At 39.9% G+C, this 26,585-nt stretch overlaps 2 protein-coding genes across 7 annotated transcripts in view; one reads left to right on the forward strand and one right to left on the reverse strand.

Moving 5' to 3' along the window:
- DOP1A (DOP1 leucine zipper like protein A) overlaps positions 1-21,111 on the reverse strand; it is a 113,864-nt gene extending 92,753 nt beyond the window's left edge. For 3 of the 5 annotated variants that reach the window (XM_027600891.2, XM_027600884.2, XM_027600895.2), the window contains exon 1: positions 19,387-19,487. The gene's annotated coding sequence lies outside the window, so the exon portion shown is untranslated. Of the gene's footprint in view, positions 1-19,386; positions 19,488-20,980 lie in introns of those variants that run through there. The other 2 variants (XM_027600887.2, XM_027600885.2) reach the window with 2 other exon arrangements.
- A 643-nt stretch (positions 21,112-21,754) lies between these two features.
- Positions 21,755-26,585, forward strand: part of UBE3D (ubiquitin protein ligase E3D) — a 154,171-nt gene continuing 149,340 nt past the window's right edge. For both annotated transcript variants that reach the window (XM_027600824.1, XM_027600826.1), the window contains exon 1: positions 21,755-21,910. In XM_027600824.1, the coding sequence (XP_027456625.1) occupies positions 21,834-21,910 (77 nt within the window). In that variant the 5' untranslated portion in view covers positions 21,755-21,833. The remainder of the gene's footprint in view (positions 21,911-26,585) is intronic.

A 26,585-nucleotide genomic window follows, 5' to 3' on the forward strand; every position in this document is an offset into this window, starting at 1 on the left:
TTGTATCATGTTTTAAGGTTTAAATGAAAACAGAACAACAGTATTAATATCATGAATAAACAAAAGAACCGTGCTGAGGTGTTACCTACCTGGCAAGAAAAGAGAATTAACTCTAGATATTTTAGTAGATTCTGAAAGCACCTAACAGAATCAGAACCAAAATACGGTGTTGCTTATTGTAAAATCTTTATTCAGAGTCTCTTTACAAAAACTGGGTATCCTCCGAAACACTGATAAACCATGAACTATTATCATTATTATTACACTTCTCCTCACTTTGTTTCACACTCTGCTCTTACATTTTTTTAGGATATCCCTCCAACACTAGAAATATAACCGGTCAGGCACTGCAATTATTATTGTTTGTTTTTACTTCATTACTGAAACAGTACTGTCATCTTCCCAATCACACAAGCTTGCACTTTGGCCTTATTTCCTCTTCTTGTTCAAATCTATCTATAAATTCACCACCCCCCTCACCCCCTCTCAAAGTTGACTGTGGTAGGCCCTATCTTTCAGAATGGTCTTTTAACCATGTCTCCTGAATAGTTTCCACCTGGGCTATTATAACAACCTTCTACTTTCACCACCTTCAGCTTTCTAAGAGCCAATTTATTTTACACAGCAAAACAGTTTGGGCATACGCCCTGCTGGAAACTCTGAAAGTAAACTTTAGTCCACAAGAAGCACTTTAGACCAGGGCTTACTTAACACCTAAAAAATACTCTATCATTGCTATAATCGTAATAATTACTTAAAAATGAAACATAGCCCCCTTAATCATATGACTAAAGTCTTTTCATAAACTGGACCCATTCATTCAATCTTACAGTTCGTATTTCTGTCCTAGCTAAGCAAAACCTGGTGACAAAGTTTCTTTGCTTGACTGAACTTTAGTAAAACTTCTGAATCCTCTCCTAGGCCCACCTGTGCACTTTCTGCTAAAATGTAGTTTTATCAAGAACCCTGCTATATCAGCTTAACCAGAAACCCACACCTTCAGTAACTGACCACCCTCCATATCTGATCAGCCTCCTCATCATCATCTGGACACCCCAATCTATCTTCAACAAGAATCCTGTTACCCGTGATGTTTCCTTTTAGACTCATTTTCCTCCTCTGACTCCGACCCTGCTCCTTGGCTATAAAGTCCCACTTGCTGTTGGAGGTCATCAAGAAGATGCGACTGCCTGTTGAGCCATGAGCTGGACCCAGGCAACTGGAGGCTCCCCACTTCCTTCCCTGTCCTTAGAATGTGTGATATGCTTGCCTTCCCTGCTCCCAGAAGCTGGTCTGAGGATACAGCCTTGAGATAGAAACGTGGTGTGGAGGCTACCTGTACTGGGTACATGACTGAACCCAGTAAAGGCATCTATATAAACTTTTTTTTTTTTTTTTGTGGGCTTCACCTGTTTTTTTTTTAATTTTTTATTGTTATGTTAATCACCATATATTACATAATTAGTTTTTGGTGAAGTGTTCCATGATTCATTGTTTGTTCATAACACCCAGTGCTCCATGCAGAACGTGCCCTCCTCAATACCCATCACCAGGCTAACCCATCCCCCTACCCCCTCCCCTCTAGAACCCTCAGTTTGTTTTTCAGATTCCATCATCTCTCATGATTCGTCTCCCCCTCTGACATACTCCCCTTTTCTTCCTCTCCTGTTATCTTCTTCTTTTTCTTTTTTCTTAAAATATGTTGCGTTATTTGTTTCAGAAGTACAGATCTGTGATTCAACAGTCTTGCACAATTCACAGCGCTCACCATAGCACATACCCTCCCCAATGTCTATCACCCAGCCACCCCATCCCTCCCACCCCCAACCACTCCAGTAACACTCAGTTTGTTTCCTGAGATTAAGAATTCCTCATATCAGTGAGGTCATGTGATACATGTCTTTCTCTGATTGACTTATTTCACTCAGCATAACACCCTCCAGTTCCATCCACGTCGTTGCAAATGGCAAGATCTCATTCCTTTTGATGGCTGCATAATATTCCATTGTGTATATATACCACCTCTTCTTTATCCATTCATCTGTCGATGGACATCTTGGCTCTTTCCACAGTTTGGCTATTGTGGACATTGCTGCTATAAACATTGGGGTGCACGTACCCCTTCGGGTCCCTACATTTGTATCTTTGTGGTAAATACCCAGTAGTGCAATTGCTGGATCGAACGGTAGCTCTAATTTCAACTGTTTGAGGAACCTCCATACTGTTTTCCAGAGGGGTTGCACCAGCTTGCATTCCCACCAACAGTGTAGGAGGGTTCCCCTTTCTCCACATCCCCGCCAACATCTGTCGTTCCCCGACTTGTTAATTTTAGCCATTCTGACGGGTGTGAGGTGGTATCTCATTGAGGTTTTGATTTGGATTTCCCTGATGCCGAGTGATGTTGAGCACTTTTTCATGTGCCTGTTGGCCATTTGGATGTCTTCTTTGGAGAAATGTCTGTTCATGTCTTCTGCCCATTTCTTGATTGGATTATTTGTTCTTTGGGTGTTGAGTTTGATAAGTTCTTTATAGATTTTGGATACTAGCCCTTTATCTGATATGTCGTTTGCAAATATTTTCTCCCATTCTGTCGGTTGTCTTTTGGTTTTGTGGACTGTTTCTTTTGCTGTGCAGAAGGTTTTTATCTTGATGAAATCCCACTAGTTCATTTTTGCTCTGGCTTCCCGTGCCTTTGGCGATGTTTCTAGGAAGAAGTTGCTGCGGCTAAGGTCGAAAAGGTTACTACCTGTGTTCTCCTTTAGGATTTGGATGGACTCCTGTCTCACGTTTAGGTCTTTCAACCATTTGGAGTCTATTTTTGTGTGTGGTGTAAGGAAATGGTCCAGTTTCATTCTTCTGCATGTGGCTGTCCAATTTTCCCAACACCATTTGTTGAAGAGACTGTCTTTTTTCCATTGGACATTCTTTCCTGCTTTGTCAAAGATGAGTTGACCATAGAGTTGAGGGTCCATTTCTGGGCTCTCGATTCTGTTCCATTGATCTATGTGTCTGTTTTTGTGCCAGTACCATACTGTCTTGATGATGACAGCTTTGTAATAGAGCTGGAAGTCCGGAATTGTGATGCCGCCAGCTTTGCTTTTCTTTTTCAGTATTCCTCTGGCTATTCTGGGTCTCTTCTGGTTCCATACAAATTTTAGGATTATTTGTTCCATTTCTTTGAAAAAAGTGGATGCTATTTTGATGGGGATTGCATTGAATGTGTAGATTGCTCTAGGTAGCATTGACATCTTCACAATGTTGATTCTCCCAATCCATGAGCATGGAACGTTTTTCCATTTCTTTGTGTCTTCTTCAATTTCTTTCATGAGTATTTTATAGTTTTCTGAGTACAGATCCTTTGCCTCTTTGGTTAGATTTATTCCTAGGTATCTAATGGTTTTGGGTGCAATTGTAAATGGGATAGACTCCTTGATTTGTCTCTATTCTGTCTTGTTGTTGGTGTATAGGAATGCCACTGATTTCTGTGCATTGATTTTATATCCTCCTACTTTACTGAATTCCTGTATGAGTTCTAGCAGTTTTGGGGTGGAGTCTTTTGGGTTTTCCACATACAGTATCATATCATCTGCAAAGAGTGAGAGTTTGACTTCCTCTTTGCCGATTTGGATGCCTTGGATTTCTTTTTGTTGTCTGATTGCTGTGGCTAGGACTTCTAATACTATGTTGAATAGCAGTGGTGAGAGTGGACATCCCTGCCGCGTTCCTGACCTTAGGGGAAAAGCTCTCAGCCTTTCCCCATTGAGAATGATATTCGCTGTAGGTTTTTCATAGATGGCTTTTAGGATATTGAGGTATGTACCCTCTATCCCTATACTCTGAAGAGTTTTGATCAAGAAAGGATGTTGTAATTTGTCAAATGCTTTTTCTGCATCTATTGAGAGATTATATGATTCTTGCTCTTTCTTTTGTTAATGTATTGTATCACGTTGATTGATTTGCGGATGTTGAACCAGCCTTGCAGCCCAGGAATAAATCCCACTTGGTCATGGTGAATAATCCTTTTAATGTACTGTTGGATCCTATTGGCTAGTATTTTGGTGAGAATTTTTGCATCCATGTTCATCAAGGATATTGGTCTGTAATTCTCCTTTTTGATGGGGTCTTTGTCTGGTTTTGGGATCAAGGTAATGCTGGCCTCATAAAATGAGTTTGGAAGTTTCCCTTCCATTTCTATTTTTTGGAACAGTTTCAGGAGAATAGGTATTAATTCTTCTTGAAATGTCTGATAGAATTCCCCTGGGAAGCCATCTGGCCCTGGGCTTTTGTTTCTTGGGAGATTTTTGATGACTGTTTCAATTTCCTTAGTGGTTATAGGTCTGTTCAGGTTTTCTATTTCTTCCTGGTTCAATTTTGGTAGTTGATACATCTCTAGGAATGCACCCATTTCTTCCAGGTTATCTAATTTGCTGGCATAGAGTTGCTCATAATATGTTCTTATAATTGTTTGTATTTCTTTGGTGTTGCTTGTGATCTCTCCTCTTTCATTCATGATTTTGTTGATTTGGGTCATTTCTCTTTTCTTTTTGATCAGTCTGGCCGGGGGTTTATCAATCTTGTTAATTCTTTCAAAGAACCAGCTCCTAGTTTCGTTGATCTGTTCTACTGTTCTTTTGGTTTCTAGTTCATTGATTTCTGCTCTGATCTTTATTATTTCTCTTCTCCTGCTGGGTTTAGGCTTTATTTGCTGTTCTTTCTCCAGCTCCTTTAGGTGTAGGGTTAGGTTGTGTATTTGAGACCTTTCTTGTTTCTTCAGAAAGGCTTGTATTGCTAAATACTTTCCTCTCAGGACTGCCTTTGCTGTATCCCAAAGATTTTGAACAGTTGTGTTTTCATTTTCATTGGTTTCCATGAATTTTTTTAATTCTTCTTTAATTTCTTGGTTGACCCATTCATTCTTTAGTAGGATGCTCTTTAGCCTCCATGTATTTGAGTTCTTTCCAACTTTCCTCTTGTGGTTGAGTTCTAGTTTCAAAGCATTGTGGTCTGAAAATATGCAGGGAATGATCCCAATCTTTTGGTACCGATTGAGACCTGATTTGTGACCTAGGATGTGATCAATTCTGGAGAATGTTCCATGGGCACTAGAGAAGAATGTGTATTCCGTTGCTTTGGGATGGAATGTTCTGAATATGTCTGTGAAGTCCATTTGGTCCAGTGTGTCATTTAAAGTCTTTATTTCCTTGTTGATCTTTTGCTTAGATGATCTGTCCATTTCAGTCAGGGGGGTGTTAAAGTCCCCCAGTATTATTGTTTTGTTGTCAATGTGTTTCTTTGCTTTTGTTATTAATTGCCTTATATAATTGGCTGCTCCCATGTTAGGGGCATAGATGTTTACAACTGTTAGATCTTCTCGTTGGATAGACCCTTTAAGTAGGATATAGTGTCCTTCCTCATCTCTTATTACAGTCTTTGTTTTAAAATCTAGTTTGTCTGATATAAGGATTGCCACCCCAGCTTTCTTTTGGTGTCCATTAGCATGGTAAATTGTTTTCCACCCCCCTCACTTTCAATCTGGGGGTGTCTTTGGGTCTAAAATGAGTCTCTTGCAGACAGCATATTGATGGGTCTTGTTTTTTAATCCAATCTGATAGCCTGTGTCTTTTGATTGGGGCATTTAGCCCATTTACATTCAGGGTAACTATTGAAAGGTATGAATTTAGTGCCATTGTATTACCTGTAAGGTGACTGTTAACTGTCTGTTGTCTGTGTTCGTTTCTGTTCTTTGCTGCTTTTAGGTTCTCTCTTTGCTTAGAGGACCCCTCTCAATATTTCTTGGAGGGCTGGTTTCGTGTTTGCAAATTCCTTTAGTTTTTGTTTGTTCTGGAAGCTTTTTATCTCTCCTTCTATTTTCAGTGATAGCCTAGCTGGATATAGTATTCTTGGCTGCATATTTTTCTCGTTTAGTGCTCTGAAGATATCATGCCAGTCCTTTCTGGCCTGCCAGGTCTCTGTGGATAGGTCTGTTGCCAATCTAATGTTTCTACCATTGTAGGTTACATATCTCTTCTCCCGAGCTGCTTTCAGGATTTTCTCTTTGTCTCTGAGACTCGTAAGTTTTACTATTAGATGTCGGGGTGTTGACCTATTATTATTGATTTTGAGAGGCGTTCTCTGTGCCTCCTGGATTTTAATGCCTGTTTCCTTCCTCACATTAGGGAAGTTCTCTGCTATAATTTGCTCCAATATACCTTCTGCCCCTCTCTCTCTCTCTATTTCTTCTGGGATCCCAATTATTCTAATGTTGTTTCGTCTTATCGTATCACTTATCTCTCGAATTCTGCCCTCGTGATCCTGTAGTTGTTTCTCTCTCTTTTTCTCAGCCTCTTTATTTTCCATCATTTGGTCTTCTATATCGCTGATTCTCTCTTCTGCCTCATTTATCCTAGCATTTAGTGCCCCCATTTTTGATTGCACCTCATCAATAGCCTTTCTGATTTCGATTTGGTTAGATTTTAGTTCTTTTATTTCTCCAGAAAGGGTTTCTCTAATAACTTCCACGCTTTTTTCAAGCCCAGCTAGTATCTTTAAAGTCATGATTCTGAACTCTAGGTCCGACATCGTACTAATGTCCGTATTGAGTAGGTCTCTGGCTGACGGTACTACCGCTTGTTCTTTTTGCTGAGGTGATTTCTTTCGTCTTGTCATTTTGTCCAGAGGAGAATAGATGAATGAGAGAACAAAATGCTAACAGGTTTACAACGTCCCCAGCAAATATACTGTATACAAATCAGAAAAGACCTGAAACCAGGGGAAAAGAAAGGGAAAGAAAGAAAAAAGAAAGAGAAAAAGAAAAAAAAAAAGAAAAAAAAAGATAAAAACAAAAAAAAAAAAAAACAAAAACAGCAGAATATGATCAAATATGATCAGGCTAGTGTATAGATCAGTGCCACACACTAGATTTTGGGCGTATTTTGGTCTGTTAGAAAAAAGTGCCTCCTAAAATTTTAAAGGAAGAAAGACATATATGTACAAAATAAGAGTTGATACAATGAAGGGATGGAAGATGACTGTAAAGATGAAAAGTATAAAAGATTTTATAAAAGGACTTGGTAAGATAAGTTGTTTGAAAAAAGAAAGATTTAAGAAAAAAAAGAAATAAAAAAGGAAAAAGGGAGAGAATGTGATCAGGCAGGAGACTAGAACAAAGCCATACACTAGTGATTTAGGGTATATTTTGATCTGTTAGAAGAAACTGTACCTCAAAATTTTAAAGAGAGTACAACTTATATATATATGCCAAAAATAAGGGTAACTACTATGAAGGGATAAAATATGACTCTAAAAATGAAAAATAAAAAATGTTTTTTTTTAAAAGAAAGGGATTGATAAGATGTTGCTTGAAAAAGGGAAAAAGAAAAATAAAAAAAGTCAACAAAAATTAACTTTGATGAAATAATGAATCATGGTAAAAAAAAAAAAAAAAAAAAGCCATGAATCTATGTGCAGTATTCCCCTAGCGCTGGAGTTCTCCCATTCTCCTTGATCGATCAACTTGGTCTTGGCTTGCTGGCTGTTTGTGTTGATCTTCTGGGGGAGGGGCCTGTTGCTATGGTTTCCAAATGTCTTTGCCGGAGGCGGAATTGCCCCGCCCTTGTCAGTCCGGGCTAAGGAAGCTGCTCCGGTTTGCTCTCAGGAGCTTTTGTTCCCTGCAAGCTCTCGGTACAGCTTTGGCGGACCAGGGCAGAAATGGTGGCCTCCCAATCTCCGCCCGGAGGAGCTGAGAACTCAGGGCCCCGCTCCTCAGTGTGCCCCCAGAGAAAAGCAGTCACTTCCGTGTCCCCGGTCTCCAGCCGCACTCCGTGCTCACCCGGCCTGTAATCGAGCGCTGCTATCTCTGGCACCCGACCCCGCACGGAGTCTCCAAACCCAGCAGATCTCTGCAGTGCGTTCCCGCACCGCTCCTCCCCGGGAAGGAAGGGGAGTCTCCCCGGATCTGCTGCTTGTTGGGTCCCTGCTGGGGGAGCCGTGCCCCGACTGGGCCGCAGATCACAGTTTATGGCAACCCCGAGCTGAGAGCCCGCGACTCTGCTCCGTCTCTGCAGCCGGCTTCCCCGCTCTGATACCTGGGAGCTCTGGCGCACTCAGGCACCCCCGGTCTCTGTGACCCCAAGGGTCCTGAGACCACACTGTCCCGGGAGGATTCCACCCCCCGCTTAGCCACTGCAGCGACGTCCCTCCGCCGAGCCAACTTCTAAAAGGTCCGATTTTGTGCTCCGCGGCTCTATCACTTGCCAGAAGCGGGTGGCAGAGGCCCCTCCCCCGCCGTCTATCCTCCTGAATATCGCCTCGGATTCACTTCTCCGCACGCCCTACCTTCCAGTAAGCGGTCGCTTCTCTGTTCAGAGAGTTGTTGCTACTCTCCTGTTCGATCTCCTGTTGAGTTCGTAGGTGTTCAGAATGGTTTGATCCCGATTCAGCTGAATTCCTGAGACCAGACGAAATCTAGGTCTCCTACTCCTCCGCCATCTTGCCCCGCCCCCTGTCTATATAAACTTTTAAGATTCCAGCAGGTGAGTGGGTGTGGCAATCTACTTGTTTTGAGGCCACCCAAGACAAGCCTCATATGTAAATTCCCTGTTATTAAACTTGCCACCTATAAATCTGGAGCGGTTGATCCCTTTGTTCTGTCACTCCTTTCTCACCACAGACAGGGATTTCAGAGTCTGAGGTTACCAACACTTGGCACATGCTGTATTCAGAATTGAGGCCGATCTCTCTCTTCCACTGTAAAATCCCATTGCAGTGGTCCCTATACCTATCATGATGATCCTTAATAAAACTGGCCTATCTTTAACAAGAGCCAATGCCTATTTTTTAAAACTAGCCAACTGTGTAAGACTTGTTGCCTCCCACCTCAGTGCCTTTAAATATGCTCCCTTTCATCACTTAAAATTTTTCTACCAAACTATATTCAAAATGCTATAACTCTGTATATATATATATATATATTTTTTTTTTTTCCAAGTTAGCTTTATGCCTGATGTGGGGCTTGAACTCATAAGCCCAGGATCAAGAGTCATATACTCTACCAACTGAGCCAGTACAATTCAACCCCTCTAGGCTCATTCTTTAATCAGCCCTTTTTTTCAATATTTAGAGACATGACTTTCATTACAGGATAGCATTTTAAAATGCATATATACTTCATGTTTCTAAAAGTTTAATATTATTTATCTTTTCCAATTGTAAAAAAACAAAATTTATCATTTTAACCATTTTTAAGTGTACAGTTCAGTGTTAAGTATATTCACATTGTGTAATTAACCTCCAGAATTTTTTCATTTTGCAAAACTGAAACTCTACACACATTAAAAAACTCTTCTTTTCCCTCTTTGCCAGCCCCTGGCAACCAGCGTTTTACTTTCTGCTTCTGACTACTTTAGATACCTCAGGTAAGTGGAACCATACAGTATTTTGGCTTTTTTTGTGACTGATTTCACTTAACATAATGTCCTCAAGGTTCATCCATGTTGTGGTATGTGACAAGATTTCCTTTTTTTTTTTTTAAAGTAGGCTGATGCCCAGAATGGACCCTAACGATCTCCTTCCCTTTTAAGGTTTTAAATAATATTCAGTTCTATGTGTACATTTATCCATTCATCTGTTCATTTATATTTTCTACTTCTAGGCTATTGTGAATGGTGTGGCTATGAACTTGAGTGTGCAAATATTTCTTCAGGGTCCTCTTTTCAATTCTTTCGAATATACCCAGAAGTGGGAATGCTGGACCATATGGCAATTCTGTTTTTAAGAGGAACCACCAAGCTGTTTTCCACAGTGGCTGCACCATTTTACATTTCCACCAACAGTACATAAGGGTTCTAATTTCTGCACATCCTTGCCAACAGTTTTCAGTTTTTTGATAGTAGCCATTGAAATAGGTGTGAGGTAGCATCTCATGGTAGCTTTGATTTGCATTTCTCTAATGACTAATGTGGCTGAAAATCTTTTCATATGCTTCAGCCATTTGCATATAATCTTTGGAGAAATGAAAGATTTCTTTCATTTCTTGAAATGGGCACTTGAATAGTGTCTGCCCATTTTTTAATTGGGTTATGATTTTGTTGCTGAGTTGCAGTTCTTTATATATCAGGATATCAGTCCCTTAGATACATTTCTGAAAATTTTCTCCCATTCTAGATTGCCTTTTTATATTTTTTACTGTATCCTTTGATGTGTAAGAGTTTTTAAGTTTGATGTAGTCCCACTTACCTATTTTTGCCTTTGTTACCTGTATTTTTGTTGTCATATCCAAGAAATCATTGCCAAACCCAATGTCAGGGTTTCCCTTATGATCTCTTCTATAAGTTTTATGTTTAGGTATTTAATCTGTTTTGAATTAATTTCTCATATAGCATAAATTTCCAACTTCATTCTTTTGCATGTGGATATCCAGTTTTCTCAATACTATTTGTTGAAGAGGCTGTCCTTACCCGATTGATTGGTCTGGCACTCTTTGTTGAAGATTATTTGACCATATATACACTAGGGTTTAATTCAGGGCTTTCTATTCTACTCCACTGGTCTACAGGTCTGCCTCTATGTCAGTACCACACTGTTTTAAAATTATTATAGCTTTGTAATATGTTTTAAAAATCTTTTTAAGAACTTCCTTCTGCCTGAAACACTAAATCCCAACTTAACTTGGCTAGTACCTACTCATGCTTCAGGCTTCAGATTTTACCCCTGTTGTGAAGTCTTCCCTAACTATTCTCTCTCTCCAACAGTCACATATACATCTCCTTGCTGTGAATTCCCACTACACACTGTACCACAGAACTTTGCTTTACCTGACTGAACTGTGTGATTCCCAAGGGTATTAATCCCTGTGATAAGAGTACTCATCTACCATTTTTAGCTCTCACATCCCCAGCTCCTAGTCAGTCCTTGCCTGACTCACAGTAAATGACTAATAATTATAAAAATTAAAGACAACAGAATATACTCAGCTGGTAAAAAGAATAAAGTCTATGTTATTGATTTAGAAAATGCTTATATGAACTAAAAAAAAAATCAAGGTGCACAACAGTGTACATAGTATGCTACCATTTATATAAAAAGGGAAAAATACAGTCACATAATCTGCATGTATACGATATAGCTCTGAAAAAACACACAAGAAAATAAAACTGATTACTTCTGGTTGGCCAGGTGGAAATTGCATAGATGAGGGCTGGTGGAGGGAGCCTTTTCTCTGTAGAGTTTTTTTATACTTTTAAAATCATGTAAATTATTCCCTCTTTTTGGTATTAAATAAGCTTACTTTTTTAAAAAAAAGTAAAGGAGTAATGTCCCCATAGAAAATCAAATAGCAGCTGGGTAACATGTTGGCTTTACCTTCCTCCTTCATTTAAGAAATAACAAAATCAAAATGGATAAAATCTGTATCGTTAGTGTTACATTTGAACCCAGAATCATCCCACCACCCGCCAAAGAACCACAGAAACTAAGAATTTTGTGGATAAAGTACATGCTTCATTTAGTAATGTAATCCAATAGCATATTAAGTTAATCTTTAAATATTCTAAAACCATGAGCTGCGTATAAACTGCATATTGAATAAGTATGTACTGCTTATTAGTGACATACACACATACTAGCTTTTTAAAATGTAGTAGCTAGCTTCCAGGATGGCCTCCAATGATCCTCACCTCCTGATATTCTCTTGTATAGTTACCCCTCCTACACAAAATCACAGCTGGTCTATGTGCTGTCTCTTGGATCACTCATTCTGGCGCAAGCTAGCCTTTAGGTGATAAGGACACTTCAAGTAGCGCTATGGGGAGAAGCTTAGGTTTCCCTTCAACAGCCAGAAACAACCTGCTAGTATGTGAGCGAACTACTTTGGAAAGGGGTTCTCCGACCCCAATTGAACCTAAAGATGACTGCAGTCCGGGCCACTATTTGACTACAACCTCACAAAACTTAAGCCAGAACCTCACAGCCAAACTGCTCCCCAAACCCTCCTGAAAGAAACTGAGAGGTATTTATTGTTTTAAATCACTACATTTTGAGATAATTTGTTATGCAGCCATAGATGACTATAGCCTCAAAAATATTTTTTTTGTATAAACAATTTTTTGAGTATAGTTGACACACAATGTTACATTAGTTTCAGGTGATTTGACAGGTTTACACCTTATGGTATGCTCACCCCAAGTGTAGCCACCATCTGTCACCATACAATGCTGTTACAGTAGCATTGACTAGATTCCTCATGGTATACCTTTTATTCCCATGATTTATTCACCCCATAACTGGAAACCTGTATTTCCACTACCCTTCATCCACTTAGTCCCCTCACTCCCCTCCCCTCCTACATCCATCAGTTCTCTGTATTTTCATAGGTCTGATCCTGCTTTTTGTTCACTCGTTTCTTTAGACTCTTGATATGAGATCATATGGTGTTTGTCTTTTTTCAGTCTGACTTATCTCACTTAGCGCAATACCCTTTAGGTCGATCCATTTTATTGCAAATGCCACAATCTCATCCTGTTTATGTCTGTGTAATTTTCTATTGTGCGTGTGTACCACATCTTCCTTACCCAACTGTCAGCGGACACTTAGGTTGTTTCCATATCTTGGCTATTACAAATAATGCTGCAACAAACATAGGGGTGCATATATCTTTCTGACTTTTTTTTTGGATAAATACCCAGTGGAATTGCTGGATCATATGGTATTTGTTTTTTTTTTGAGAACCCTCCATACTGTTTTCCACAGTGGCTATACCAATGTGCATTCCCACCAACAGTACACAGTACGTGGGGGTTCCTCTCTCTCCACATCCTCACCAACACTTAATATTTCTTGTCTTTTTGATTTTAGCCATTTTGGCAGGTGTAAGGGGTTTGCATTTCCCTGAAGATTACTGATGTTGAGCATCTTTTCATGTATCTGTTGGCTATCTGTATGTCTTCTGTGGACAACAGTCTATTCAGGTCCTCTGCCCATTTCTTAATTGGATTGTTTGGGGGCGGTTTTTGGTGTTGAGTTGTACAGGTTCTTTATACATTTTGGACATTAACCCCTTATTGGGTATAAAGCTGGAGGTATCACAATTCCAGATTTCAAGATATACTACAAAGCTGTAGTAATCAAAGCAGTATAGTACCAGCACAAAAACAGACACATCTATGGAACAGAATAGAGAGCCCCAGAAATTAACCCACACTTATATGATCAACTGATCTATGACAAAGGAGGCAAGCATATACAATGGGGAAAAGTTTCTTCAATAAATGATTCTGGGAAAAAGGGATGGATACATGAAAAAGAGTGAAACTGGACCACTTTCTAATACCATACACAAAAATAAAATGGATTAAAGACCTAAATGTGAGACCTGAAACCATAAAAATCCTAGAAGAGAACAAAAGGAGTAATTTCTCTGACATTGACCATAGCAACAGTTTTCTAGATAGGTCTTCCTTGGCAACAGAAAGACAAGCAGTAACTATTGGGACTACATCAAAATAAAAACCTTTTGCAGAAAGCAATCCATCCACAAGAAGGCAACCTACTGAATATTTACTTTTTAAACCACACCTCTATACTCTAACTTAAAAAAACATAATAAAAGCAGCAGTTATCACATCACATAAAACTAATGGGCAACCTCAAATTAAGAGAATCAGGTAGGCTTGGGGCACAATGCTTTGAAGATAGCCTTCCAATAAAATGACAGGTACCATAAAAATAATCATGTTGCTGGAATCCCTTTTCAGGCTTAAGGGTGGACTCCTGACTAACTGGTGATAACATTTATGGACTTGCTGGTATACAATATGGAAGTCATTTAAATACTTATTTTTCTTCCAAAATGACAGATATAACTTTAACCAAGTACTATAATCTATTTTTTTCTTCCTATGGAGAAAAACTTCTGTCCAGGAAATTTTAAAATCAAGACATTGTAAGACATGTGTTAAGTGTATATGAAAAGCCACTATGCAAAGTACATCGTGTTGAAGACAAGCAGAAGCATAATAGCAGACTGGGATGACATTTGTGGTGTACAATATACACTGGAAAATTTGATTATACTAACACATATTCTAAGGGTTTCAAGTAGCTGATACAGCACACACAGAAAGCAAACGGTTATTTGCCTGTATAACTTAAAGGACTAAGACTGCTATGTTTTTATAGTTTTTCTGATTACAGTCAGTTGTTACTTTCAAATGTAAGTTAAGAGTTTATCTGCACTGCTTTATTCCTGCTGCTTTATTTTATAGTAGAGACAGGAAAGAAACTACTCCTTTGGGTGAAAGCTCTTTAACGAAATAAAGACTATTCATCAAGAGGGCTCTTTTCTTCCAAATCGAGGTTGTATCGCAGAACCTTAGATTAACAGCAACCTGACCTCTGGTTGAGTAGCAAATTATTGTGTATACTCATAAACCTAGTATTACCATTCAGGTAAATTATTTTTTGGAAAACAGAAACACCAAACCAAATGGTCTATTCACCTGAACTCTTTGTTCATGAACACAAAATAAAGGTAATTTAAACATTAAGCTCGCAATACATATATAAGCCTGAAAATAACCACAGCAAGTTGAAATACAGAATGTATTTTACAGAACAAGAATAGGGAATTTATTTTCCTGCCTATTCACATTAAACTCTTACCATAGAGAGAATTTTTTTATTACCTCAGAAGAAAAAAAAAAAGGCCAGAAATGTCTTTTGTAGGATAGAAATATTAAAATCTAGCTCAAACTTAAAAAGTGATGAAAGGAAGAAGGGAGGTATTATATTCTCTTAGTTTATTACCTTATCCATGCTTATAGGAGCTTTGCCAGATAAACATATCAACATTTCATCACTCCTGAACAGTCATCACTTTGTCATATAAAAGGTGCCCACTGATTTTTAGATTTCTTTAGATTCAAAGGTTTATCTTACAGCTATGATAGCCTAATAATAAAAGGGTGGATGTTTTATTTGTAAAAGTAACATTAAAAACATTTTTTTGAAGGGCGCCTGGGTGGCTCAGTTGTTAAGCGTTTGCCTTCGGCTCAGGTCATGATCGCCGTCCTGAGATCGAGCCCTGCATTAGGCTCCCTGCTCAGCGGGAAGTCTGCTGCTTCCCCTGCTTGTGCGCCCTCTCTTGCTGTATCTCTGTTAAATAAATAAAATCTTAAAAAAAATTTTTTTTTTGAAAAAAGACTTATTCAATAAAGATTGTTTAGTCTTTTTATTGTATTTTTAAAGTTAACTCTAGTACACCTTTTAATTTGCAATTAAGGTTTTATTTCCCAATTCTTTCACAGATAAAATTCTAAGGAATTTTCAGGCCCTGATTAATCCAGTGTCTTCCCAAATTTTGGCCACCAATCAGATATGAAATGATTTTATGGGGCCCAAGGAGAGGGCTAAGTGACACTACTAAATCAGTGAGGAATTTATTCCCTCTTCATTCTCTTATAATTCCTCTGACTGCATCAGGAAATTCTCAGATCGATGGTAGAATGTTATCAACACCTCTGTAATTCTTGCTAATCTCCCTTCTAAACAAAGAACAGCAAGTTTTAGGCTTAAGAGTGTTCAATAGCCAATAGTGTCTAGAATTTAACAAGTTTTGTTTTCATTATTTTCAACTTTATGTCTACCTTTTGTTGATGGCAAGTGATACTTTATGGTGATTATTTCAAGTTTTCTTTTTTTTTAAAGACTTTATTTATTTATTTGATAGAGAGAGAGATTGTGAGAGCAGGAACACAAGCAGGGGGAGTGGGAGAGGGAGAAGCAGGCTTCCCGCTGAGCAGGGAGCCCGATGTGGGGCTCGATCCCAGGACTCTGGGATCATGACCTGAGCCGAAGGCAGACGCTTAACCACTGAGCCATCCAGGCACCCCTTCAAGTTTTCTTTAAAAATTATGTTAACAACTACACGGATATAAAGAAAAACAAAGAAAGTAAGTATACAGGAAATACGGAGATATGGTCAAAATTTTGAAGATATAAGAATGACTGACATTTGAGAAATACTACACTTACCCATGTGGTCAAGAAATAAATATAAGTGCCTACCATGAACTATGAGCATACCATTGGTTTAGCCATCAAGGACAGAAAATAAATGCTGACAGGAAAGTCAGAAGAGAACAAAGTTACTTCAAAATGAGGTAATCCAAAAAGGATTCACAGACAAGGTGGCACTGGAGCTAGGATAGTATGAAGTAGACATGCCAAGGCAGGGAGCATGCATTTGAAGAAAGCAAAAGCATAATAATACAGGCCTGAGTGGTGGCATGTTCTAAATCTTGATTGTGGTGGTTACCCAGGTATGTATATAATGTACACATAAAATGAATGCACATTATCTGTAATTTTTTCCTTAAACTTGGTACGTCTTTGACCTATGCAATGAAAACTTATTGAGATTTTAGGCTTGGACAGCTGGGCGGGGGGGGGGCGTAAATAGGTAAATACAATAAAAGGGAATCGAAAGTACTTATTTTCATATCATACATTTTCAGTAAAACCTGTGAGCTCTTATACAAAACTTGCAGCTCTATACTTCTCAACAGTTTCATTTCAGGGAGAAAATCTACCTGAATTAACGGTTACCTATTAAATGTATTGTTCCCCCCCCCCCCCCCCCCCCCCCCCCCCGGCAAAGGAGCACAATAGCACTCATTCCTAACAAAGTAACAAAGAACAGACTAAAGTGGTCAAACTGGCTGTGTGACACCTGACAGAATTTAGCAAAATAATTTAAGATTGCATTCAACACTTAGATCCCGTTTATCAGCAACTCAGAAATGACTGCCTTAGAATTTGTTTTAACCTTGAACTCTTTCCAATGATCTAAGCTCTTAAAATTTAGTTATTAATTATTAAGTATATTTCAAGTGGCTTTTATTACATTTCATTTTTTTTTCAAAGACCTTATTTATTTATTTGACAGAGAGAGACACAGTGACTGAGGGAACACAAGCAGGGGGAGTGGGAGAGGGAGAAGCAGGCTCCCTGTGGAGCAGGGAGCCCAATGTGGGGCTCGATCCCAGGACCCCGGGATCATGACCCGAGCCGAAGGCAGACGCTCAACCAGCTGAGCCACTCAGGCGCCCCATTACATTTCATATTTTTAAAAGCTCATGACTAGAGAGGGAACTCATGCACAGTAAAAATAATGCCATTATCAACAAGTCTTGTTGGAACTTTATAATGCCATTCTCAATAAAATTAATGACTTAACCATAAAATCAAATCCAAATGTGAATTAATTATGGTTATAGAAAAGCATCAAGAGACCAGAAAAAAAAGATAGTATTCCCCTGCCATAAATCAAAGCATTAAAGTGCACTGAAACCTATGTGCATCCTTAATATTTTACTAAGGAAAATACAAGCCTTTGTTACATCAATGCATTGCCACTATATCCTTATGCCCCAGGAAGCTTAAACTGAAAGCTAGAAAGCATAATGTAGGGAATTTTAGAACTGAAAGGAGACTGAGCTCTTAATATAGGCAGTCCAACTCATGAGAGTTAGATTTACAATTTTTCAGTGGCAGCAAGCCTCAGCTCCTAGTCAGCCCTGCAATCACGAGGGTAAACAACTGATAAGCTTACAACCACTCTTTATCCATTCAGTTTTTCGCTTTCAGTACAATATTCAATAAATTACATGAGATATTCAAAACTTTTATAGTAAAATGAGCTTTGATAGATTTTGCCCAACTGTAGGCTAATGTAAGTATTGTGAGCATATGTAACATAGATGTATTGAATGCCTTTTCAAATTATATTTTCAATTTATGATGGGTTTACCAGGACATAACCCCATCATAAGTAGAGGAAGATCTGTACAGTAATTTTCAAATTGGTATTCTATATAATTATATTCTAGATGTTAACAGGTTGGCCATGAGAAAATAGGCTTTCTGGCCAGGTAAGACCTTTTAACCTTATGTGTTCCTAAATTATTTGTCAAGGAACACTGTTTTGGGGGCAGTAAGGCTGTTACTGGATTGAGCACAGTGTTTAGGGGAAACATCAGTTTGGAAAATTCTGATCTTATGAAATTCCCTTTAATGGATGACAAAACTGAGGCCTAGAGATCACATCTGGTTAGCACGAGAAAAAAAGAATGCGAACAAAATCTTTCATTCCCAGGCCGGAACTCTTTTCATTTTAACTACAAAATAGGCTCTTTAAACCGTATATAGTCAAACATTTAATTTACATTTAACATTTTGGTTATGGTGTCACATTTTCTGGTTTGTGTACTAACTCAGGTGTTTTTAATTCCTTCAAGACCTGGGCTCCTAATAATTAGACCCACCTGAAGATTTACTATTGTTTAGTACTAATGAGGAATGATTTCGTTCAGAGTGGCAGCTTAAAGTAATCACTGGAATAAAGCATTTGTATTACAACTGGTTTTAATTTACCCTTGTTACAACTTGTCAGCTCAACTAAATCACTGTGTTATCAGGTGAATTTCTTAGCATATAATGTCAACATATGTTGACATGAGAATATAGGAGATCTGCCTGCGTAGATGACAGTCAGCAACAACAAAATTGAGAGATTTTTGTCTTTCTACAGTTCTGGGCTTGTCAGGCAAACACTTAGTTTCCTATCTTTTTGGTAATTATCAAAAAAATGTTTTGATTGCTTTAACTGCAGTGTCCAAATCAGATTATCACAGTATATTTCTCAAACTCCACGGAACTGTAAGATAGTGTAAGAAACACAATTCGTTCAGCTTTAAAAGTAGTTAAGTACCACTCACCCTCCCCCCTCAGGGTAGGAGAGAAAAATGGGAGAGACCCAACAAGTAACTACTGTTATGCTGCAACTTTAAAAGGCTTGAGAATCAAAGGTGATAATGGTTAACAACTTCCTTATGACTACCCTGACTTCCTCTAATAAACTTCTGCACTCCTTTCGAACCTCCCCTCATGGAATATTAACTATGGCAGGTATTCATGTCTCCTCAATCTTAAAAGAACCCAGTAGATGAATGACACCGCACGAAGCCTGGATTCCACCAACAAAGAGATTACTCTGCGCGCCTTTACCGCACAGGTGCGACCTCCACCCCAACCTTGCGCACCGCTGGGCCCCAGCGCAGGAGGCTCGGGAGCGGCCACCCCTGCCTGGGGCCGCCCTGCAGCCTCCGCCCGGCCCCGGCCCACCGAACCCCCGCTCAGCTCCCGCCTCTCCGACACCGGAGGGCGGCCGGCCGGTTTCCAGGCTCCAGGCGGGGCCAGGGCGGCAACACCCCGGACGCCACAGCTGCTTGCCCCGAGGGGCGTCCCCGCGGCTCCGGAACCAGCCAGGCCGAGGAGGCCGCCCAGGGTCGGCAGCCGGCCTCGCGACCGCGCTGGGGGCAGGGACGCTGTTACCTGCTGTGGGCTCGGCCGCTTCCCGCCGGCGCCGCTCTCCTGGCAACCGCGGCAGCGACGCAGAGGCCGGGAGCCGAAAGGCCTAGTGACAGCTCCCAGTGTGCACTGCGCCCGCGCCCACGCCGGCGTCGACGTCGACGGCCCTCGATCCCCGCCCCCGGTCCGTGCCTCGCCTCCCGGCGCTAGTTGTCGCCACAGCGCCCTCGAGCGGACAGTCGGGGAAGCGGCCTATAGCCACCAACTACGGGGATGGTGTTTCCAACTCGCCAGCGCCAGCAACATCTTAATGGAGACTTGGAAGGAATGCTAGGAATTGAGGACAGCTTTTATTAAACAATCATTTAAGTGTTATTTAAACGATTCCTCGATATTTCATATGAGGAATTTGAGGCCCAGAGAAGTTGGGAGACTGGTGAAGTTAGGAGATAAATAGTTGTTAAAAGATTTGGACACATTTTGAGTTTATTCTCTCTCTAAATCATGTAGTAACTACAAGGAAGATTGCATTGTTTTGCCTAAACCGTAGGGTCAAAGAAAAAAAAGATTGTTTTTCACAAATGTGTGACTATATATTAAGTATAACAATCTTTTTTTTTTTTTTTAAGATTTTATTCACTTATTTGAGAGAGAGAGCAAGCACGAGAGGGGGTAGGGTGAGAAGGAGAAGTGGACTCCTCCCTGAGCAGGGAGCCCGATGCGGGACTCGGTAGTCACTTAACCAACCACCCAGGCGTCCTGAAATATAGCAATCTTTAAAAATAATCAAACACCAAGTACGAAGAGCATGTTGTGCTAAGACAAATATTTCAATAGAATGTGGCAGTATTTAAGACTTAAGCTTTGGGGGCGCCTGGGTGGCTCAGTCGTTAAGCGGCTGCCTTCAGCTCAGGCCATGATCTCAGGGTCCTGGGATCAAGGCCCGCATCAGGCTCCCTGCCCCATGGGGAGCCTGCTTCTCCCCCACCTCTCTCCCTCTGCCTGTCCCTGTGCTCTTTCTCTCTCAAATAAATAAATCTTAAAAAAAAAAAAAGACTTAAGCTTTGAGAACTAAAGGTGGAAGATACTAGGAGTTGAAATCATCACCCATGATCACCATTATTTGAAGTGGAATAGTGGAAAACAATTCTTTTAACTACGTTGTTACCTCCATCCATGATTTTGAATTATTGTGGTGGATACAGGAATTTGTGAAGCACCACAATAAACTTTAAGAACTGCAAATACTGACTTTAAGAAGATTTGTCTTAAAATAGTATCTCTAGGGATGTGGATTTGTTATTTGGAAAATCTTCGCATTAAGAGGCTATCTATAAACATGATTTTCTGAATACAAGCCATCGTTTCTCTTTTTAAAACCTAACAGCCTCTTGTTTTTGTTTTGTTTTGTTTTTAAGATATTATTTTTAAGCAATCTCTACACCCAACCTTGTCTCGAACTTAACCTGGAAATCAAGCCTCCAATGCTCCACCAACCAAGCCAGCCAAGCACCCTGAGCCTCTTGTTTTTAAAGAATTCTTTATTGTAAATTTACCACCCTAGCCTTATATTTTAGTATTTCCCCATTTTAAGTATCCCCCCCTTTTAAGTACTTACATTATAGTAGAGCCTTTTCTTTACTAGGTCAAACTTTCCGAAATTATCTTCTAGAAGTATTAAGATTGACTTCTGTGAATCAGTTTTTACTTCTGCAAAACATGACGAGTGGAAAAGTACCTGTGGAATCATTCTCATCCTCGTTTTTTCAAAGGTTATAGGAATGGCTAATCCTGTGATTCATGGTACTGGATTTAACCACACTCTCTTCTGTATAGATAACAGAAAACTTCTTAACATTTTTTGCAACTGTTTCTATCTTAGAGCAGTTGTGTCTAAATCCAGAAGCCATGCCAGGTCAATCCTGGACGTTTGTTGTCTCAGAGGAGAGCTACCAAAGGACTGACAGGGTTCGTAAAAAAGATACTGTAGTTTATTAAAAAACGAAACAAGATTGTGTTTGGGGTGGAGAAATCTGCTCTCGAACCTCCTGGGGCCAGTGCCCGCCTCTATCTCCTCCTTCCGTCATCCCCCTCTCTTTCAGCCTCATTCTTACCCACTCTAGGCAAAGGAGTGTACTTGGGCTCGGGTTTTTAAGGTCACATCCTGGGAGACTAACGCACCGGGCCACGCCCACAAGAAGAAGAGTGGGAGGACAGTTTGGCTCTCCCTGCCCACCTTTGTTCCCGCTCAGACACCAGCCAGGATTTGAAAACGCTCACGCCCCCGGGTCGAGATTTCGCGGCAGCGCGTTCTCCGCCCGGCAGGTGGCGCTGTGGGCTGGCGGGCTGTCTCCATCCCGCGATCTGGTCGCGGAGACCCTCCCCGCCGCCACTGCCGCCGCCGTCGCACGTGCAGCCGCTTCTGGCCGTGGTGGCCTGTATTCGCCTGAACCTGCGGCTGGGCGCCGGCCATGGCGGCACCTGCGGCGGGGACGCACGTGTTCCTGGAGGTGCGGAGACGGCTGCAGAGCGCGCTGCTGATCCTGGGGTAAGGCCGGCGCTGGGCGTGTGGGCATCTAGGCGCAGTGCGTAGTCTGTTGTTTCTGCGGGTCAGGGAGCCTCCGCCTCCCTCAAAGGGCGGAGTTCTGAGTTTCTTTCCAGTTGCTTAGAGCCTGTCATTTACTCAAAGTGGAGTTTTCTCTCCTACCCCGTGCTTTTATCGCCCACCCCCCCCGCCCCGGTAATCTCGGCATCACCTGGGAGCTTTTTAGAAATGCAGAGTCTCAGCCCCACACCAGACCTGTGGAACCAGAACTTATATTTTAACACGCTTTCCAGGACTCAAAATACACACTTTGTTTGAGGAGCACTGATATAACAGTGCCAGGGTTTTCCAAAAACAGTGCAAAAACAAAAACAAAAACAAAAACAAAGCCTTGCCTTCTTTTTGGGATCCTCATTAGAGGATAAAGTCCAATGTGAGAGCTTCCTATTTTGTACATAAACTCGGGTTGTTGTTTTTTTCTCCCCACGCTGTTGTCTGCAGAAAAACTGACACATTCACTGAACGACTAACAAAGGTTACAAACTTCTTATTGGAGCTCATTCTTGTATTCATATTGCGCGTTCCAATGAGAAGTCAGCAAACGTTTAACTTGTTATTCACTACACATTCAAGAAACTTTTAGGAGAAATGGTCCCTTGTTTGTTTGGTAGTATGTGACCCCCTCGATTATTCCCTTGTGACTGCCGTTTCAAATAGAGTAAATTAGATGTTAAAATCTTGAAATTTTTACTACGCGGAGCCACTCAAGAGGTAGGTCGATGCTTGCTTTTCCTTTATCGGCCTTTTCCTTAAATCGGCCAAGTATAGGTGTGGCAGTTTGGAAATTTGGCATGAGAACTGAATTCAAATCCTAGCGTCTTCGCAGGAGTAGAGTCGTTTAATCTGAATTTTTTCAATTGTAAAATATGGGTAATACTTATTAGTCTTTTTTCTTTCTCTTTTTCTTCTGTTTCTCCCTCTCCATCTCAAATCATAAGTTCAGATAAGTATCTCCAATTCCAGTCCACCCTGTAGGGTTATTAGCAGCCCTAGTCTTAAAACAAAAACAAGACAAAGTCCCTACTTCCTCTCATCAAAGGGGCCCTTCAAAGTTCCCCTAGGTTACTGTCCCTTGTTTAAGCAAGTGAAGAAACCTGACTTTGCTAGACTACTGGTTTGTCCCTAATGGTCTTTGGCTGTTGAGTTTTATCACCAACTTGCCCCTCATAAAAGCAAATGCAACCATTCTTCTGATTTCATTAAACAAAGATTGGTTTTGCCATTTCATGAACTGTATATAAATGGATTCATACAGTATGTACTTTTTTGATTCTGGCTGCTTTCCTTCAACAGTGCTTCTGAGATTCGTGTTTCATCTGTGTCATTGCACATGACAGTCTATTTTTTTCTGGCTGAGTAGTTTTCTACTGTATGAATATACAATATTTTTACCCATTGTATTGCTGGATATTTTGTGTGTTTCTAGAACTTGATTATTATGAATAAGGTTGCTATAGCATTTTAGTGGTCATACATTTTCATTTTACCTAATTCTGTAATAGTCCAAAAGTCTATACCTTTTCATTTGGTTTTTGTTAATTCATACGTGTTCCTTTGGAAAGTGTCTTCTGATTTTTTGCCATTATAAAAAATCAGGTGGTTTGTCTTATTGTTGAATTTAAAGAGTTCTTTCTAGAGTCTGGAAATAAGACTGTTCTTATTTATGCCTTGTAAATATATGAATACTTGTTCCCAATCAGAAATTTACCTTTTCATTTTCTTAATAGTGTCTTTTCAGGAACAGAAGATTTTTAATTACAATGAACTTCAGTTTATTGCATCTTTTCTTTAATGGTTAGTGTTGTTCGTGTCTTAAGAAATCTTTACTTACCTCAAGGTTGTAAAGTTTTTTCCTGTGTTTATTTTCTAGGAGTTAGTTTTAGCTTTTATAGTTAGGTGAAATTCATTTTTTGTGTTTGGAGCGAGATAGTCAAATTTCATTTTCTTTTTTCTATAAGGATATCTGGTAGTTCCATTGCCATTAGTTTAAAAGAGTGCCATTTCTCCCATCGAAATAACACAATGTCTTTGTCAGAAAACCTTTGTACTGTTTGGCATCACATATCTCTTTCTATCCTTTTACTGTTAACGTATGCCTTTAATATATAAATTTTTTAAAAGCATATGCTGGGTTGAGTTTTTCTGAGTCCATTCTGATAATCTCTGCATTTTAAATTTTTAGTCTGTTTACAGTTACTGTAAATGATATGATTGAGTCTTATTCTTGTTCCTAAACTTAAATGTTTCTGATGAGGGAGCAGAAGGCTAGCTGATACCCTGCAACCTCCCCCTACCTCCCACTCTTGGGTAGGACGTTTGTGACATTCTTCCAGGAATCTCCCACTAAATGTTAATACCTTGCTAGAGGGGAAAGCAGCCTTGGCTTGACAATGGCAAGACCTCTGATATCTTTTATCTCGTAGGTTGGAGCTCTTTAGCATATGAAAGTTCTTTTGAAACCTCCCTTTTTCCTAAATTCCCCCAACTCCAGAGTATAATCAGCCACTTCTCAAGACCTCGGTGCAGCAGCTGTTTCTGCCCAAAGGTCCTTTCCCCATGCTTTAATAAACCACCATTTTGCACCAAAGACGTCTCAAGAATTCTTTCTTGGTCGTCAGCTCTGGACCTCATCCCACCGAACCTCACGTATATTCCAAAACCCCCATCATTTCTAGCATTTTATCACTAGGTATGATGAAATTGACTTTTTGCGAATCTGTGTGGTAAATTGCATGTTTCCTTTCTATTCCTAGCATACTATGGGTTTTCATCATTAATAGATACTATATTTTCTGAAATGATTTGTGCATGTATCGTGATGGTCATTTTTTTCCTTTCATATTTACATCTGTGAATTGCAATAGAAAAATCTGTTTATATGAAGCCATTTTAGTATGCCTGGGGTAAACCTTCAGTCCACAGATGTTTACTGAGTTCCTATTCTCATTCCGAAAACTCAGATTCTAAGTGCTGGAATCCAGCTATGAAGAGTGACAAGGGCAAAGAAAAATATACTTGGCTGTCGTTGAGCTTATAGTCTAATGGTGGCAGTGGGTGAGAGGTGAGCAGAAATTATACAAAATAAATAAAATATATATGATATTGAATGGAGATAAGTACATAAAAAAAATAAAACAAAAAGGGATAGGGAGAAAAAAGTATAACCCCTTATTCCAAATGAGAAAGCAACACTTGAGTAATAAACCAGAAGGGGAGAGGTTTAGAACTGTACAATATGTGGTGAAAGACTGTTTCCCTCTGAGAGAATAGCAAGTTTGAAGGGGTGCCAAGTTCAGAGAGATGTGGGTGGGCTGGTGGAGCGCATAGTAAAGGGTCTTAACAGAGGTATGTTAGTAAATGTTTAACAACCTGCATTCTGAGAAAGCCAGTGAAACTAACAAAAAATCTTCCCTATTTGCAGCATTTACTGATTCCTGTGGTGTAGATATTTTCACTATGGGTGATGTCAAGCTACCAAAGTGATGTCAACCAGTTTGCAAAATGCCTGGAATTTTAACATCTGTCTCTAGTATATTACTGGGTCTTAGGAGCCATTGAAAGAATTTTAGCTTGTATTCAGAGTGAGATGGGAAGTCACTGGATAATTTCAAGCGGGGTGTGGTACCTGAAAGAATATAAGTTCACAGTGAAGAAAGCCTCAAGTATGGAAAAGGTGTGGACAGTTAGGGTTGCAAACACTTTGTTTTTGGACAGTCTCAACCTTGAGAGTAAGTTACTGTCACTGCTGAATACATTACTGTGGATTTCCTACAAATAAGAACATTCCCCCATATAACCACTATACAGCCTTCAAAGCTGGGGAATAAGTTACTACCATCTTATACTCAGACCTCACTCAAATTTTCCCACATGTCTACATAATATCTATAATAGCCAAAGAACCCAGTTCAGAATCATGCGTTGCATTTCATTGTGTTTCTTTAGTCTCTTAAAATTGGAAGAATTCCTCAGTTTCCCTTGACCTTCACAATCTTGACACTTCTGAAGATTACAGCCTTACCATTTGGTTTGTTTCATGTTGCCTCAAGATTAGGTTCAGGTTATACATCTTTGGCGGGAATATCACAGAAGTGATGCTGTGTTCTCATTACATCCTATCAGGTGTCACATGAATTTGACTTATTCCATTAAAGTTCATATTAACTTTGAGCATGTAGATAAGATGATGTCTGCCTTCGCCACCATAAAGTTACTTTTTTTTTTTTTTGAGGGTTTAACATTTTTATTTAGGAAAAGATTGAGTGCGAAGCTATAATGGTTCAACCTAAACCATCCCATTTTCAATAGTGGAGTCAATTTATTCAGAATATTTTTCCTTGTCTATAAAAAACAAATTGAACAGTATTTTAATGATAAGGAAATACAAACAGACTTTAGCCAGTGTGCACTATCATAAAAGAAATAGGATGGTCTTTCCCTTCCCCTCCCTCAGCCAAAGAAGAGAATACTGCAAACTTTAAGAACCCCACCAACTATCATCAGAGTACCTGCAGAACAAGGGTAGCGCAGGATGAAACTATTTCTCTATATTCCAGAAGGCAGAAGCGTGGGTGCTCTGGCTTTACAAGTAAAAGTAGCACAGGCAGGCAAAAGCTCA

Source organism: Zalophus californianus, chromosome 7, assembly GCF_009762305.2.
Source record: "Zalophus californianus isolate mZalCal1 chromosome 7, mZalCal1.pri.v2, whole genome shotgun sequence".
Lineage (NCBI taxonomy): Eukaryota > Metazoa > Chordata > Mammalia > Carnivora > Otariidae > Zalophus > Zalophus californianus.